This window comes from Salvelinus namaycush, unplaced genomic scaffold, assembly GCF_016432855.1.
Source record: "Salvelinus namaycush isolate Seneca unplaced genomic scaffold, SaNama_1.0 Scaffold6, whole genome shotgun sequence".
Taxonomy (NCBI): domain Eukaryota; kingdom Metazoa; phylum Chordata; class Actinopteri; order Salmoniformes; family Salmonidae; genus Salvelinus; species Salvelinus namaycush.
The window spans coordinates 261,280-279,820 of NW_024061308.1; the positions used below are offsets into that span (position 1 = coordinate 261,280).

Genomic DNA, 18,541 nt, shown 5'->3' on the forward strand with positions numbered 1-18,541 from the left:
GAGCACTGAAGAGATTGAGAAAAGGGCACAGCAACAATTTAGTGTCTTGGGACTCAGAGTTCCATATTTCAGCAGTAGGGGGACACAAACACAAGGCACTTTACATTTGTGCACTGTTGCGTAATGATGACCAACCTGCTATATGTAAGTGTGGTACTATGAAAACCTCTAGCACTGTTTGATCTCCAAGCATGCACATTGTTGATGGAAATTAAAAAAAAAAAAAAAAATCTTGCTTTACATTAGCTCTCACAGTAGTCATTGGTGACAGACGTTCATTCAAGTGATCCAAGCCTAGCTACCGCACCAAAGGCATTTGTCAAGGAAATATCTTACCCAGTCTTAATGATGCAGGTTAGTGGTTGAGAATAAATAAGGAAAACATCACTTTAAAATATGTAATTATTTACAGGCCACATTGGGATACAGAAATAAACATTCAAATATTCATTGCAATGGGTTAGTGTCAAGACAAGCTTATTGTTTTCAATGATGAAATAAACTATTATAGACATTCAACCAAACCGCAGACTGGAAATGACCAACACTTCCCACAAATGTAAAAATAGTCTAAAATTCAGTTAAATACTGTACAATTAATAGTAGTCTACTGGAGAACAAGACTCTGCCAGAAGGCCAGTAATGCCTTGCATGATCAAACATGTTGGGACGATGAAAAGTGAAACAGTGTTGTTGAGAGTAACTGAAAAGCAACTCATGATCTTCGCCCTTTCAGAAGCTTAGACTTTTTGTTATTGTGGTTTTACAGGGCCTGGGAGTAGAATTGGAAGTCAAGCTTCTCTGAATTAATCTCTCCACACCATCTTGTTGTGGCTCTGTACTCCAGAAATGATATAATGACTGAAGTTAAAGTGCAGACTGTCAGCTTTAATTTTAGGCTATTTCCATCAATATCGGGTGAACCATTTAGAAATTACAGCACTTTCTATGCATAGTCCACCCATTTTAGGGGACCAAAACTTTTGGGACAAATTCACGTGTATTAAAGTAGTCAAAAGTTTAGTATTTGCTCCCATATTTCTAGCGCGCAATGATTAAATTACGCTTGTGAATCTACAAACTTGTTGGATGTTTTTACTGTTTGTTTTGGTTATGTTTCAGATTATTTTGTGCCCAATAGAAATTAATGGTAAATCATGTACTGTCATTTTAGAGTACATTTTATTGTAAATAACAATTGACTGTTTCTAAACACTTCTATACTGAACAAAAATAACACAAAACAATTTAAAAGATTTTACTGAGTTACAGTTCATATAAGGAAATCAGTAAATTGAAATAAATTCATTAGGCCCTTATTTATGGATTTAACATGACTGGGCGCGGGCGCAGCCCTGGGTGGGCCTATACCCTCCCAGGCCCACCCACTTGGGAGCCATGCCCAGCCAATAAGTATTTGCTTTTCCCCAAAAAAGGGCTTTATTACAGACAAAAATACTCTCAGCACCCACTCAGACGATCCTGCAGGAGAAGAACCCGGATGTGGAGGTCCTGGGCTCGTGTGGTTACACCCCTCAGGTGGATGGATTATCTTGGCAAAGGAGAAATGCTCACTAACAGGAATGCAAACAGGTTCGTGGTCTAAATTTGAGAGAAATAAGCTTTTTGTGCATATGGAACATTTCTGGGATCTTTTATTTCAGCTCATGAAACATGGGACATTAATGTGGATGCTACCACGATTACGGATAGTCCTGAATGAATTGTGAATAATGAAGAGTGAGAAAGTTAGACGCACAAATAATATACCCTCAAGACATGCTAACCTCTCACCATTTTAATATCAGGGGAGTTTAGCATTTTTTTTGTGGGGGGGGGGGGGGGGGGGGGTAAATGATATGTGCGTCTAACTTTCTCACTCATTCAGGATTATCCGTAATCATGGTAACATCCACATTAATGTAGAAGTGTTTAGAAACATCCAATTCTTAATTACAATAAAAGTGACTCAAATGACAACAAGTTTGTAGTTACAAGCTTGATATAATCATTGCATGCTATCAATATGGGACTAAATAAACTTGAAACTACTTTAATACACAAGTGAATTAGTTCCAATACTTTTGATCCCCTAAAAATGGGGGGGGACCATGTACACCAAGTGCTGTAATTTCTAAACGGTTCACCCGACATGGACGAAAATACCATCAAATTAAAGCTGACTAACCTCATAGTTACTGTATCATTTCAAATCCAAAGTGCTGGAATACAGAGCCAAAACAAAGAAAAAAATTCACTGTCCCAATACTTTTGGAGCCCAAGCACAATGGCTAAATACAGTAGGTAGCCAGGCAGATGGCACCATGAGCATGAGGGTGTGGATTAAAAGTAAATTCATGATGGGAACTCAGTTCTGTCACAAATACTTGAATGGGGGCATCTAAAGCTATTTGATATGCTTAAACCTGGAAGTTAGTGCAATATGCCTTGGCAGATAGCATATAAGAATGGTGAGGATTTAGTAGATGGCTCAACTTCACTTGGGGTCACCTCTGTTGGCATGCTCTTTGCTAAATGCAGAAAGAGGATTTGTATTCAAGAGGTTGCTTCTTTTGATGCAACCATTCTCTGTAGCACAATGCCCATAAAATAAATATTTAAAAGTTCTTAGTCTAGAAACAGTCACCACCAAAGAGCCCTGAGCAGTTGTAACATAGTACCTCAGTCCATCATTCACTTATTGAAGTGACAACGATTGACAACATATATGAACAAACTTCCCAATGAAAGTTGGGAAGACAGGCAGCATAATTACATTTCCATAAAAAGGAGTCAAGGTCACAACTAAAAGGGGTTTCCTAGTAACACTCGTAATACCAATGCAACTTTTTTTTTGTAAATAAAATCAATGATCAGAAAGTGTCAACGATGATGGGTCATTTCATGTTGCTTATAAAAATAAAAATAAATGTTTCTTAAGTCAAGAGAATGTGTCCCTGAGAAAGACACCAACAGGAGCAATCTCTCACTTCGCCCATTCATGGGAATCACATTTTTGGCATTATCACCAACAAAAAAACACCACCAATTCAAAATCCAACCTGAGGTCTTTCAAGCCAAGGGTATAGTGATAGGGAAAATAAACATAACACTAACAATAACTAGATCAGTAGCCATAATTACATTTCTCACATACACTTTGTACAATTATAAAATTATCAGTGTCACTGAAGACACATTTATAAAAATAAAAAAAATAAAAAAATTCATACTAACGAGTAAGACAAATATTATTTCATAATATCAATCTTAGCCGACCTAGAAGATAAGAAATGTGTATCATCTCCCAAACATTTCAAATCTAATTTAGGTCCACATGTTAGTAGATTTTTGCTTAAATCCACCCATACAAATGTGATAGAGGCAACATATACAACCTGTTAGCGAATATAAAAAAATAATCACACACCAGTTACATTAACCATTGTAACAGGATTGTCATATCAAAGCCATTATTAACTTTTTTCACGATACATAATTCAATACCAGCAAAAGAAAAACAATAAAACACAAACACCAAAAGAGAAAGTTAAATAAATTAAGGATAACTTATATTTTCTGTTTATACATTCTGTACATTTTCTACTTGATAGCTTTTTGCAATTTCAAAAACCTTTCATAATAACAGCACTTTCAAGCTCCTGCCCTCCTTTGACCAATAGGTGGCCCCAAAGGAACACATTTGATATGGTCAGTGATCCAACTATAGAGCAATGAGGAGTCGTAATCCCTTCAGTAAACAGAACCTGTAAACTTAATGTGTTGGGAGAGGTATTCTTGGAATGGCTTAATGTATTAGCGACAGATAGCTTTTACATACCGCGAGGCTGAGGTGCCTGGAGTGCTGCATCAAAATATACCCCCCTCTCAAATTCAATCACTGGTGATTGTAACAAGAGGGTAGACGAAAGGATAACATGAATATGCACTTCAGCACCATTTAAAATTAGTTCAAACACCATAGCATCATTCTTGATCTTAAGTCAGACCAAACCAACACACTTCACCATGGGAAACTGTGTGCTTTCTTCTGTAAATCCATTATCTTGTTATCCAATTAGGGCTGTCAAATGATAAAATAAATTGGGTTAATTCCAGGATTTGCTGTGATTAATCACGATTAAATCGCAAATTCAGAATATGCTCAAATTGAGCTGTAATTTTATATTTTTTTATACGAAAAGCATTACAAAAATATTCAAGTCTTGATTTTGTCCAAAGTAACGGTTAGCCAAATCAGGTAAATTGATAAAGCACACTTTCTTTAACCTAAATGTCAACTTGTTTGGACATCGCATCGTTGTTTTTATCTGTATAGATTATGTATTTTGGATGTTTCAGTTTATTTTGAACGCTTTCAGACAATGCGATTAATCACACAAAAAATGTAATAAAAAGAGTGCACTCAAGTTAACTGACTAAGGTCAATCCATCCAAGCAATGATTTTTGTAAAATGTGAGTTACAACCGAAAGAGTATATGGGCAGGGGGGCGAGTTGTCCCTTCTCAAAGTTATTTCTGTAGACATCAGGGTCTTGAGTGCTATAGCAAGAAGTGGTTGTTCCTGCTCAGCTTGAGAATCTTCCTTAGTCTCTGCTTAGCGGTGGCCATACCTTTCTTAGGACGTTTTCCTGAGGAGAAAAACATTGCACAGAGATCAATAACAAAAGGATGAGTGAGAGAGGAATAATGCTATGCTAATTCCAGCTACTACTCCAATAGATTAGCTAGATGAAATAAATAAATATTGAGTCAAACCTTTAGTCGCTTGATTACTGATGGGTGGGGTGTTTGGAGCAGGCCTCTTGGAGGGGTGCCGGGGGGGTGACAGGGAAGTCTCACTGTACTGGTAGTCAGTCCCTGAGCTGAGGTCCAGGCGGAGGGGGCTAGAGGCAGCCTGAGACGGGCTTTGGTCACCCCAGGCCTCGCTGCTGTTACTGTTACTCCCACTGCTTTGATTGTCCATGAAGTTCTTGTTCTCCTGGATCCTCTGGCTAAGCTTGGCTCGACACTCCTTATGCACATGCTGCTGTGCCCTCCGCTCATCCTAAAAGGAAGGGGAGACTATACTTTAAATTGGATCTGCTGTTCTTTGAACAAAATCCCAAATTGCTACCTAAAGAGGAATATTAGTAATTCAAATACAGAGAGTGATTCTGATGTAGTCTCAAATTAGAGACATCAGACTTAAGAGATGTCAGTCTCAGCATGTGCAGGCATGACCCATTCACTCTTGATTATTATTATTACCTGAAGGCTCAGTGTGGAGTTGCTGTCTGAATCATCCCCTGACACAGGCTCTTTTCCACCTACAGGACAAACACAGAGAAAGTTGACTATCTGAAATTTATTGAATTAGGGGCTTAGTCAAATTGAAATCTTGAACTTTATAAGCATTTCAGGACTGGAGTGTACCACTGTCAGGGGACTGATGAGCCAGGCTGGACCACCAGGGCTCCTGGGCAGTGCTGCTCTCCTCTGGTCGCTGAGGATAAAGCAGCCCTGCCATGGACAGCATGCCCTCAATAGCCTCCTCTTCTGTGGTTGGAGAGGTAGGGCGTTGTCTGCAAACGAGTATAGGAACAACTTAATGAATCTCTTAACTCAACTGGATAATGAATGAATCATGCACTGTATGCACTAATTTCCCCCATTGTATTTGTATTGCATTGGATTGATGCATACAGAATCCTTAGAACAAGAATGCCACTTGGTCCATTCATCCATGCTTCCTGTACCCTTTGAGTGGTTTGTCAAAGTGGTGAAGGGCCTGGCTGGCCTGGTGTAGGTCCTTCACACTGCCTCGCGCCATCCTGCAATGCTCCTTATCCTCTCTTTCCTCCTCCTCGGAGCTCCCCGAATCTTCCCCCGAGGAGTCCTTTTTCTGCACAATCACACAGATGTCAGCCTTTATAACTTAAACAGTTCTGTGTGAAGGAGAGACAGGGCCTTGGGGAGGAAGTGGGATTAGCTACCTGCATAGAGCAACGTTCTTCGGACTCAGAGTCTGAAATGTCGGAGTACACTACGGCTCCTTTCCTGAGATCGGAATTCACTCTTTCGAAAAACTCTGAGGAGGAAAAAGAGAAGGATGAATTAAATAGCTGCACCTAAATGTTACGTGAAATTCTGGTGCATTCAAAGATGAGCCTACCTAAACCGTTGATTGACAGCTGGTGACTTGACCAGTTAGACTCACTGCTGAGGGGGCTGGGTTTCTCCTCTCTCTCTTGGTCTTGTTCCAGCTTGCTGTCATTGAGCTCGGTCTTCACCAGGAGCCCTTCCCTCTGGTGGTCGCCAGTCCTCTTACCGTCCCGCACCGGACTACTCTTCACCCTTGTGTGACGACGCTCATCTCTGTGCACACATACACACAATAGTAAGAGGAGAAAAAGCCTAGAGGCAAACAAATCACAGCATATGGCACTGAAAGCCATCTTACCTCCTGTTATTTAGGTTCAAGTTTATTTAAGTGATGAGTTGAAACATGTAAAGATTGCATAGTGCAGGTGGTACGTCCTAACATGTTAAGGCTGCACAACAGCAGCTCTGAGTTGTAACATGAAACCGCTCCAGCCAATAAGTTGAGCAGTGCGGAGCATCGTCAAAGCCAGTTGGAGGTGTTGGGTGTTGAGTAGGTGGTGAGTTCTTCCAGCTCACCTAATAATCCTGCCGTTGCACATCACCAGAAGGAGGTTGTTGTCCAGGCTCCTCTCCACCGCTGCAGCAGACGCCATGGACGTCTTATTGAACTTGGCCATCACCGTGGAGCTGAACGGGACATCCTGAGAAAAGGGCATAGAGATTTACTTTTACAAAAGTTTATAATTAACCTAGCCTCAGTGTATGGGTAACGTCCTCCAAGACATGGATAAACCAGAAAAAATGGAGTCATTGTAAATAAGAATTAGTTCTTAACTGACTTGCCTAGTTAAATAAAGGTTAAATAAAATAATTTAAAAAACGATGGGTTACACAAGCAGCATGGGGGAGGGTAGTGTGTCAATGCCCTCACCTCCTCAAAGGGTCCCACCTCCAGCCTCTTGAGCACCTGTCGCGTGTGCAGCTCCAGGATCTCCAGGTTGGAGGGGGTCTTGGGCGCATGGTGATGATGGTGGTGGTGGTGGTGGTGCCGTAGCCGTCTGGCTGTCCTGCGAGCATGATGTCTAGCCTTGTCAAGAGTCGACCGCATCAGTGGGCACGGTCCACATCCCTGAGATTTCACTGGCTTGCTACCTACACTCTGCTCCTCCTCCTCCTGTGGTCAAGAGATGCTAGTTAGTACAGAACCAAAACGCTACAATATCCAGCTTCAAAGAAACAGTGCTTTTGACTTGGTATTTATAAAGAGAAAAGGGAAAATATTCAGGGACAGCCAACTTTTACCTAATGAGCACAAATGTTTACAACCAGCTCCAAGTAAGAAGCTTCAGTGTCCTTGTGAGTCACTGAGAATTTATTCTCCTTTATGTTCTCACATAACAGCCTGAGGCCCTCTCCCCTTCCTGTCTCCACACTGGGCCTTACCTCCAGGTAGCGGATTTCCTTTGTGAGTTCTTTAATCAGATGGTTGGGTCTGATATGGTCCGGGACCTCACTGGCCTGCTCTGTGACCTGAGGAGAGGCAGAGAGCAGGGGGACAATGAGGGGCTTGTACTGTCTTGTCTGCAGATGGTGGTTACAGTTTCCCAGCCAGATCATACCATCACACCGGATACAACCTGCCCACCATTGGCCTTGAAGGAGCCCAATGTAGATTACATTAGAATGTAGATATTGTGACCAAATGTTCTATTCTATAGAGTCAGATGTTGCACAGACAAGAAGCCAATTTGCCAACGAGAATCTGGTTTTCTGTAGTATCCTACCTCTCGTTTCAGCCAGTTTTTCAGTGTAGTAATCAAGGCTTTCACTCCATCTGTCAGGTAGACTGGGGGCTGGCAGTTATCCTCTCGTAACTCTGAGAATCATATGAGAAGGATGTTGAAAAAAAGTGCAGAAAGTCACATCACCAAAACAGCAACAAACTCCTCCGCTGAGTGGTATTTCTCACACCTTTTAGTGTCTCCAGTAGATTATTGGCCACGTACCAGCAGATTGCCTCAAAGTAAGGGAATTTGAAGAGGTCCGGAGTCTTTAACCGCCACTCCATTTCATAACACCTGTAGTTGAGGATGCAGCAATGGAGATCAAACACAGCTCCACAGGGCTGAGACCTAGGCTGAACACATTTAAAATACTCAAATGCGGGACGATTTTACAGGACAGTTTAGTAGCCTCCATTAATATTTGTAAGTACGTGATTGTTTGAAGATAAGACATTGACCTATGTCTCTTCTTGCGCTGCGTAGAATATCAGATCTCAACAACGATTTTAAAAGTGTTTAACATCACCAGTAACACATTCCTATGTTATATGTCTTGTCATAAGCGGGTTGGAATGTCGATTCACATCAAATGAATAGGAATTCTGACTGAAATATAGGACAAATCAAACTTTTTTTGTAAATTAGTGGCATTTTAAATTTGTTGATAAAATGCAGGAAATTATTGTTTGGTAGCGTGGCGCGGGACAAAATATGGGACTGTCCAGAACATGTGGTCACCCTAACAGAGACCCATCCCACTGGGCACAGATGTCAGTTCAATGTCTAGTTTAGAATTTTTTAAACATTTTACACTACATGTGGACACCCCTTCAAATGAGTGGATTCGACTATTTCAGCCACATCCGTTGCTGACAGGTGTATAAAAATCGAATGCACAGACATGCAATCGCCATAGACAAACATTGGCAGTAGAATGAACCGTACTGAAGAGCGCAGTGACGTTCAACGTGGCACCGTCATAGGATGACACCTTTTCAACAAGTCAGTTCATCAAATTTCTGCCCAGCTAGAGCTGCCCCGGTCAACTGTAAGTGCTGTTATTGTAAAGTGGAAATGTCTAGGAGCAACAACGGCTCAGCTGCGAAGTGGTAGGACACACAAGCTCACAGAAAAGGGTCGCGAGTGCTGAAGTGCCCAATTTTTTTTTTGTTGCCTGTCCTCAGTTGCAATACTTACTACCAAGTTCCAAACTGCCTCTGAAAGCAACGTCAGCACAATAACTTTGTCGGTAACTTGAAAATTGGTTTCCATGGCCGAGCCGCAGCACAGGTAGACGGCAGGTAGCCTAGTGGTTAGAGCGTTGGACTTGTAACCGAAAGGTTGCAAGATCAAATCCCCGAGCTGACAAGGTAGAAATCTGTCATTCTGCCCCTGAACAAGGCAGTTAACCCACTGTCTGCTTTTCCAACAGTCTTGAAGGAGTTCCCACATATGCTGAGCACTTGTTGGTCTGCGGTCCAACTCATCCCAAATTTCTTTACATCCCTGTTAGTGAGCATTTCTCCTTTGCCATGACAATCCATCCACCTGACAGGTGTGGCATATCAAGAAGCTGATTAAACAGCATGATCATTACACAGTTGCACCTTGTGCTGGGGACAAAAGGCCACTCTAAAATGTGCAGTTTTGTCCCACAACATAATACCACAGATGTCTCAATTTTGAGGGAGCACGCAATTGGCATGCTGACTGCAGGAATGTTCCCCAGAGCTGTTGCCAGAGACTTGAATGTTAATTTCACTACCATAAGCAGCCTCCTATGTCGTTTTAGAGAATTTGGCAGGACTTCCAACCAGCCTCACAACCGCAGACCACGTGTAACCATGCCAGCCCAGGACCTCCACAGCCGGCTTCTTCATCTGCGGGATCATCTGAGACAAGCCACCCGGACAGCTGATGAAACCGAGGAGTATCTGTCTGTAATAAAGCCCTTTGGGTGGGGAAAAAACAAATTCTGATTGGCTGGGCCTCGCTCCCAAGTGGGTGAGCATATGCCCTCCCAGGCCCACCTATGGCTGCGCCCCTGCCCAGTCATTTGAAATCCATAGATTAGGGCCTAATGATTGTATTTAAAATCAACATATTTTCCTTATATGGATGTTGAAATTGTTGCATGTTGTGTTTATATTTTTGTTCAGTATATACACACACACACACATTCCTGAAATCCAATCAGTTTTTCACATTGATTCATTACATTTTCTTGTTGTTGTTGAAATTAAGTGGAAACAACATTGATTCATCTAGTTTGTGCCCAGTGGGATCACGGTCAAACCATACAGACATTCTACCACTACTTCATCACTGGCCATTAAAAAGAGAAGATAACAGCGGTGTATTTGGCCATTCATTTCATAATGTTATTACTTAGGTTAATACCAATAAAGACAGTTAATAAAATACGCATAGGCCAGTGGGGCAGTTTCAGGTGCTCACCTGAGCTGCATGCCTATGTTGAGGTTGTGGAGAAAGTTCCCACCGAACGCCATGCAATCCTGAGAGGTGAGAACAGCATGGATCCATCCTGGGGAACACAGAGGAGGATGGACCAAATCAACGGCTGACCTACCGATGTGGATCAAAAGGCTAGTAGCACGAGGCAAACAGTCTGCCAACTGAAAATCAATCCATCACCCTCTCCAGTTTCAAGTTTCTCTGAAACCTGCTTTGCATGCAATACATTTAAACATTTAAATTTGGAACATTTTGGAATTCTTGTTTTCCAGTTGTATGTTTAAGACACAAAGGGTTTAGGAAAGGATTGTATTATTACACCAGAGGATATATCCTTCCATGTGGCAGCAGTGCAGCCAAACAGGTGTGACAGTGCTGTGCCGGTGGACCCTAAACATAATAAATGCTCTGTCATGGAGGATGAACAGGGAGCTGCTGTGGCCCCAGCAGAGAGGATGGTAGCCGCTCAAGAGATTATATGGATGGCTGATACCAGATGGGGTTCTCTCAACCACTGCCTGTCTGCAGGTCGCCTACATACCAGCCATCAATAGCCCAACACTGACCTTCCCTACCAGGGGGCCTTTGGCTTCCCGTGATAATTAAAGTGTCTGAAATGGTTTATGTTACAACATACACTACCGGTCAAAAGTTTCAGAACACCTACTCATTCAAGGGTTTTTCTTTATTTTTACTATGTTCTACATTGTAGAATAATAGTGAAGACATCAAAACTATGAAATAACACATATGGAATCATGTAGTAACCAAAACATTTGTTAAATAAATCTAAATATATTTTATATTTGAGATTCTTCAAAATAGCCATCCTTTGCCTTGATGACAGCTTTGCACACTCTTGGCACAATCCCCCACTCTAAAATTCTCTTTAGCTGAACTGTTCTTTCAGTTACATTCATCTACAATGTCAGGAGATAGAGTAATACAACAAATATATTTCTATGTACTTAGAAACACATTACATTTTTCCCTGTGGAAAATTGTGAAACATCCTTACCTTGCTTTTTTTGGCAAACACCCTGGAAAGCCCACCCAAATGCACATTGAGATTGGGAAAGGGAAAACCTAGTCAGTTGCATACGCGGCATTTAACCCAACCCCTCTAAATCTGAGAGGTGCAGGGGGCTGCCTTAATCGACGTCCACATCGTCAGCTCCCGGGGAGCAGTTGTTGGGGGTTAAATGCCTTGCTCAAGGGCAGAAAGGCAGATTTTCCACATTGCCGGCTCGGGGATCCGAAACAGCGACCTTTCAGTTACTGGCCCAACGCTCTTAAGTGCTAGGCTACCTGCCGCCTCATGGCTACCTTATTTATGAGTGTCATGCTTTAGTGGGGCATTGATAAACAATGTCTTTACATGGGGATTAACATTGTTTGCATATTAAAGAATGCTGGTTGTGTCCATTTATATACTGAGGGTCTGTGTGTGCGTACTGGGGGCCTGTGGGAGCGATTTGACAGGTTGGTGAAGAGGGACCATGAGCGTGACCCAATATGGACCAGGGCCGGGCAGCTCTCCCAGCAGGGAGCCACTCGTAATCTCACAGTGTCTGCTAGCATCATCAGCCCAGAGAGCTTTCACACGCCCCAGCACACCAACTGGGAAAAGCAGCTTTGTGGGAAGCCATGTGGTTTCCCTCTAGTGAAAAAAACAAGTTTCACGAAAAGAGAAACTGGATAATATATATATATATATATATCTCATACACAGTGCCTTGCAAAAGTATTCATCCACCATTTTTCCTATTTTGTTGCATTACAACCTGTAATTTAAATGGATTTTTATTTGGATTTCATGTAATGGACATACACAAAATAGTCCAAATTGGTGAAGTGAAATGAAAAAATAACTTGTTCCTAAAAATTATAAAAAACAGAAAAGTAGTGCATGCTATGAAGCCTCTAAATAAGATCTGGCGCAACCAATTACCTTCAGAAGTCACATAATTAGTTAATAAAGTCCACCTGTGTGCAATCTAAGTGTCACATGATCTGTCACCTGATCTCAGTACATATACACACCTGTTCTGAAAAGCCCCAGAGTCTGCAACACCACCAAGCAAGTGGCACCATGAAGACCAAGAAGCACTTCAAACAGGTCAGGGACAAAGTTGTGGAGAAGTACAGATCAGGATTGGGTTATAAAAAAATATCCCAAACTTTGAACATCCCACAGAGCACCATTAAATCCATTATTAAAAAATTGAAAGAATATGGTACCACAACAAACCTGCCAAGAGAGGGCCGCACACCAAAAGCTCCACAGCGGAGATTGGCGTATCTGTCCATAGGACCACTTTAAGCCGTACACTCCACAGAGCTGGGCTTTACGGAAGAGTGTCCAGAAAAATGCCGTTGCTTAAAGAAAAAAATAAGCAAACATGTTTGGTGTTTGCCAAAAGGCATGTGGGAGACTCCCCAAAAATATAGAAGAAGGTACTCTGGTCAGATGAGACTAAAATGTAGCTTTTTGGCCATCAAGGAAAATGCCATGTCTGGCGCAAACCCAACACCTCTCATCACCCCGAGAACACCATCCCCACAGTGAAGCATGCTGGTGGCAGCATCATGCTGTGGGGATGTTTTCCCATCGACAGGGACTGGGAAACTGGTCAGAATTGAAGGAATGATGGATGGCGCTAAATACAGGGAAATTCTTGAGGGAAACCTGTTTCAGTCTTCCAGAGATTTGAGACTGGGACAGAGGGTCACCTTCCAGCAGAACAATGACCTTAAGCATACTGCTAAAGCAACACTCGAGTGGTTTAAGGGGAAACATTTAAATGTCTTGGAATGGCCTAGTCAAAGCACAGAACTCAATCCAATTGAGAATCGGTGGTATGACTTAAAGATTGCTGTACACCTGCAGAACCCATCCAACGTGAAGGAGCTGGAGAAGTTTTGCCTTGAATAATGGGCAAAAATCCCAGTGGCTAGATGTGCCAAGCCTATAGAGACATACCCCAAGAGACTTCCAGCTGTAATTGCTGTAAAAGGTGGCTCTACAAAGTATTGCCTTTGGGGGGGTGAATAGTTATGCATACTCAAGTTCATTTTTTTTTTTCTTATTTCTTGTTTGTTTCACAAAAAATATTTAGCATTTTCAAAGTGGTAGGCATGTTGTGTAAATCAAACGACAGAAACCCCCCCCAAAATCAATTTAAATTCCAGGTTGTAAGGCAACAAAATAAGAAAAATACCAAGGGGGTGAATACTTTCGCAAGCCACTGTGTGTGTGTGTATGTATGTATATAAATAAAGCATCACCTATTTGACTTGCCATATGATGTGGGGAGGACCATATGATGTGAGGAAGTTCTGTGAACCACAGTTGACGGAAGGAAGATGGCATGTGGTTCTGGTGTCCACGGTGACAAAGTGGTTCACTCAGGCCCTTCGGCATTTACAGTTGAAGACACAAATCACACAGGCCTTCCTGTGAGACACCATCAAAGGCTAGCTGGTCCGCTCAGTGCCAAATAGAAAAACAGCTCTACGGCTCCTTATGGCTCTTGTGTTTTTTAATGCCCTGAAGCAGAGCTTTGGAAATATAGTGCTGTATATGAGGCATGTTGAAACAGTTCCTTATAAAAAATGAACACATTTTGTCCTGAGGTGAGAACGGAGACAGTTGCAGAAACGTAATCGCTCCTCACCTGTGGGGATGAGGACGGTGGTTCCCTGCGGCACCACACACTTGTAGCACTGGTCCACCTTGTCCCCGAAGAACACCTCGCTCTGATTGGGGGACGAACTCCACACCTCGTATAGTGCAAGATTATCCTGGGTCGGCTTGATCAAGTAGAAAATCTTCTCTCCCTTCAGGACAAAGATTAAACATTTTAATTATTAACATAAATGTACAGTAACGTATCTGAGGGGAACATTTGTGGTTAATCATGCTGGGCTGTCAGACTACATAGCCAAAGCAAACAGACTTGAACAACTCTGGAGCTTAACCGTTGCACATATTTCAAAAGGGATACGCTGCGGTCTGAAGATATACAATATGCTGAGCACAGCAATTCCACAGTTTACCCAGAGTACATGGTACCACACGGATGTGCCTCCGAAGTCTATGTGGAAGTCTGTGTAGCTGTCCTTCACCCCCATCAGGCAGTACATCTGAACAAAGGGCTTGGGGAAGAAGGAGTCATCTGGCCAGTAGTTCTCCACCCAGGACATCTTCTGAGCGATATCAGGCACTACCACCAGCTCTGCCATCCTGAGAGAATACAAAATGAGAGTTTAGGGATGTTCTACCAGTAAGGCAGAGTCATTTGTCACGCGACTCATCTTTCAATACATCCATCATTGCGCACTAATAAGGCTAAACCGTTCGTCATGCGACACCTTCAGATCACTGTTCACCAATCAGCCAGGTATTGACCAATGAGATTCATTTAAAATAATGCATTTGTCCCCACCTCTTTGCCGTTTTCGCTTTCTGTTTTACAGATCACCCACCAACAGGTCTGAGGCCTCGTCTTATCGTAGGGGGATTGGCTTCATCGCCCCCTGCCTGCTAATCAGGCAGAGCTGACGGTTCTAAATCAGTCGGCCCTAATGGGGTTCCTCCAGAGGACACCTTTTCAGATGACAAGACACATTCTTTTCTAAAAAAATACAGTCTTTCAAATGATAATTTCCACTGTAAAGCCTGGTAGAACATTGATGCTCAGTTATGAAGGATCAAAGCTTAGTCTCATATTTTTTTCCAACCCTTTCCGTCTCTCTAAATAGGCTGTAAGCAAGGTGCCTGTGGGCAGGGGATCCCTTCTGCTTGTCTGTAGTAGACAGCATATCTTCAATAGTGCCGTCAGCGCTGTACTTCTGAACTCAGCAAGAATTTGCATCCCTGCTGTTTGGAGTGCAATGCTCATCTCCTCTCACTACTATACTTGCAAGCATGGGGAATATACATTTTGACATTATTATAGTCCTACAATGTCACTGAATCACAGGAGTATTCACTAAATCATAGCAGGTAATCTATAACAATTGTATTAAGTGCTTTTAGCTACAAATATTCTAATTATAAATGGTGAATATTTAGTGAAGCCAGAAAATACTAAAGTCAATCCAAATTATACAATGATCAAATCAGCAGCAGGACATGTGTTAACTGCGAAAAGTAACCAATACTTACTTGGTGTCTGAAAACTCCAGACTGATCACATTCAGCACCTTTGGCCGATGAGGTTTGTAGTAATACTTGACAAACTCTCTAAGCTTCATTTTGCTGTCTGCCTGTCTGGCAACATCAATGACATCCACGATTTTGTCACCACCTGCAAGAGAATGCGTCAGATCAGATGATTTATGCCATGTGGGAGGCAGTTAGGCCTAAAGGGCAGTTAAGGATAGGACAGGCATTAACACTTGAATGTAGCATGTTAGGTAAGGACAGGTGGATTTGAAATTATATTACAGCCATATTATTAGGTGTGATTCATGATGGAATATCACAGAACAGCAGACTGATAAATGCTAAGCTCTGCTTTCAAAAAAAAATACTGTAACATTTTGAATTCTACCAGGTATAGTCAAACCAGTCCAATCCCTGCCCTCTCCCCCAGCCCAGCCACGGGGCCAGTCAGAGCCACTAGAGTTCTCAAGCGCAGTTGTCCAATGATGGAGGCTGCAAGGCGTTAAGCTTGCTGACACTTTCATAACCCCCCCTAATACTTCTGATGGATACCTCAGTGCTGCTGCAGTCTCCCCACTGGAGGAGGTGCATTGAAAAATCGAAAGCAATCTCTCCAGATCCAATTACTGTACTCCCAGTGATGAAGGCAACAACAGGAGGAGGGAAGGCTTGGAGGGGACCTAGTAAGAGTTGGTTAATGTCTTTCATGTGTGTAAATAACCTCACCTGTATACAACTGGCAAACGGCAAATAGAAAATGGCGGAGGAGGGAGCGGGGAACAGACATGGGGCAGTACCAGGACAGCTGGTAGTTGTGCAAGCCCAGCCCTGTTTGGCCCCACTGGCCACCGCTTGATGTCAGGGAACAGCTAAAGGCAGAGCAGCCTCACATACAGAACAGCCAGGAGAGCACCTGTGTACAAATGGGGAAGGGCGCTGCCTGGGCGTAGTATGACCAACAACAAGTGGGGTCAATAAATCTCTCCAGCCACAAATGTCCTAGGCAAATATTTATGGTCCTCATATAAGCAATTATGATCTCTTCATCAATCTTTTCATCCAGTACCAGTCAGGGACCAGAAGCACAGGTTTCCTGGAGAATAGATGAGGCTTTCTTAGTACCAGGTCTGAAGTGCTTGGATAGTGTGATGTAACAACCATGCTCCGAAAAGGGCAATAGCTGATTTACAACAGGTTTGCCATTAGGCTAAAATGGAGAGATGGCATGGAAAACACATTTTTCAATACAATATCTTACTGGGCCTAGCAGGCAGAGTGCCCAATGAGCTAAATTGATTAGCTGGGCAGCTGGCCTGTGGTGAATGCTTGGATTGTTATGAAGCATTTAAACATTATTGTGAATATAATAAATGTACAGTGGGGCAAAAAAGTATTTAGTCAGCCACCAATTGTGCAAGTTCTCCCACTTAAAAAGATGAGGCCTGTAATTTTCATCATAGGTACACTTCAACTATGACAGACAAAATTAGAAAAAAAAAATCCAGAAAATCACATTGTAGGATTTTTAATGAATTTATTTGCAAATTATGGTGGAAAATAAGTATTTTGTCAATAACAAAAGTTTCTCAATACTTTGTTATATACCCTTTGTTGGCAATGACAGAGGTCAAACGTTTTCTGTAAGTCTTCACAAGGTTTTCACACACTGTTGCTGGTATTTTGGCCCATTCCTCCATGCAGATCTCCTCTTGAGCAGTGATGTTTTTGGGGCTGTTGCTGGGCAACACGGACTTTCAACTCCCTCCAAAGATTTTCTATGGGGTTGAGATCTGGAGACTGGCTAGGCCACTCCAGGACCTTGAAATTCTTCTTACGAAGCCACTCCTTCGTTGCCCGGGCGGTGTGTTTGGGATCATTGTCATGCTGAAAGACCCAGCCACGTTTCATCTTCAATGCCCTTGCTGATATGTATATGTATGAACTTTCCAATTTGTAAGTCGCTCTGGATAAGAGCGTCTGCTAAATGACTTAAATGTAAATGTAAAATGTCTGATGGAAGGAGGTTTTCACTCAAAATCTCACGATACATGGCCCCATTCATTCTTTCCTTTACACGGATCAGTCGTCCTGGTCCCTTTGCAGAAAAACAGCCCCAAAGCATGATGTTTCCACCCCCATGCTTCACAGTAGGTATGGTGTTCTTTGGATGCAACTCAGCATTCTTTGTCCTCCAAACACGACGAGTTGAGTTTTTACCAAAAAGTTCTATTTTGGTTTCATCTGACCATATGACATTCTCCCAATCTTCTTCTGGATCATCCAAATGCTCTCTAGCAAACTTCAGACGGGCCTGGACATGTACTGGCTTAAGCAGGGGGACACGTCTGGCACTGCAGGATTTGAGTCCCTGGCGGCGTAGTGTGTTACTGATGGTAGGCTTTGTTACTTTGGTCCCAGCTCTCTGCAGGTCATTCACTAGGTCCCCCCGTGTGGTTCTGGGATTTTTGCTCACCGTTCTTGTGATCATTTTGACCCCACGGGGTGAGATCTTGCGTGGAGCCCCAGATCGAGGGAGATTATCAGTGGTCTTGTATGTCTTCCATTTCCTAATAATTGCTCCCACAGTTGATTTCTTCAAACCAAGCTGCTTACCTATTGCAGATTCAGTCTTCCCAGCCTGGTGCAGGTCTACAATTTTGTTTCTGGTGTCCTTTGACAGCTCTTTGGTCTTGGCCATAGTGGAGTTTGGAGTGTAACTGTTTGAGGTTGTGGACAGGTGTCTTTTATACTGATAACAAGTTCAAACAGGTGCCATTAATACAGGTAACGAGTGGAGGACAGAGGAGCCTCTTAAAGAACAAGTTACAGGTCTGTGAGAGCCAGAAATCTTGCTTGTTTGTAGGTGACCAAATACTTATTTTCCACCATAATTTGCAAATAAATTCATTAAAAATCCTACAATGTGATTTTCTGGATTTTTCCCCCCTCATTTTGTCTGTCATAGTTGAAGTGTACCTATGATGAAAATTACAGGCCTCTCTCATCT

The 18,541-nt window shown here is 42.4% G+C and overlaps 1 protein-coding gene across 1 annotated transcript in view; it reads right to left on the minus strand.

Annotated features, from left to right (window-relative positions):
- Positions 1-2,811: 2,811 nt before the first annotated feature.
- The window catches only part of LOC120042006 (lysine-specific demethylase 7B-like), a 50,707-nt gene continuing 34,977 nt past the window's right edge, over positions 2,812-18,541 (minus strand). Inside the window, exons 5-20 of the mRNA XM_038986881.1 lie at positions 15,535-15,676; positions 14,424-14,610; positions 14,042-14,204; positions 10,347-10,434; positions 8,077-8,183; positions 7,890-7,981; positions 7,549-7,635; positions 7,037-7,279; positions 6,682-6,806; positions 6,176-6,378; positions 5,997-6,091; positions 5,760-5,905; positions 5,437-5,585; positions 5,272-5,330; positions 4,780-5,068; positions 2,812-4,652 (exon numbers count right to left, since the gene is read on the minus strand). Coding sequence (XP_038842809.1) covers positions 4,564-4,652; positions 4,780-5,068; positions 5,272-5,330; positions 5,437-5,585; positions 5,760-5,905; positions 5,997-6,091; positions 6,176-6,378; positions 6,682-6,806; positions 7,037-7,279; positions 7,549-7,635; positions 7,890-7,981; positions 8,077-8,183; positions 10,347-10,434; positions 14,042-14,204; positions 14,424-14,610; positions 15,535-15,676 — 2,264 coding nt within the window. The 3' untranslated portion in view covers positions 2,812-4,563. The remainder of the gene's footprint in view (positions 4,653-4,779; positions 5,069-5,271; positions 5,331-5,436; positions 5,586-5,759; positions 5,906-5,996; positions 6,092-6,175; positions 6,379-6,681; positions 6,807-7,036; positions 7,280-7,548; positions 7,636-7,889; positions 7,982-8,076; positions 8,184-10,346; positions 10,435-14,041; positions 14,205-14,423; positions 14,611-15,534; positions 15,677-18,541) is intronic.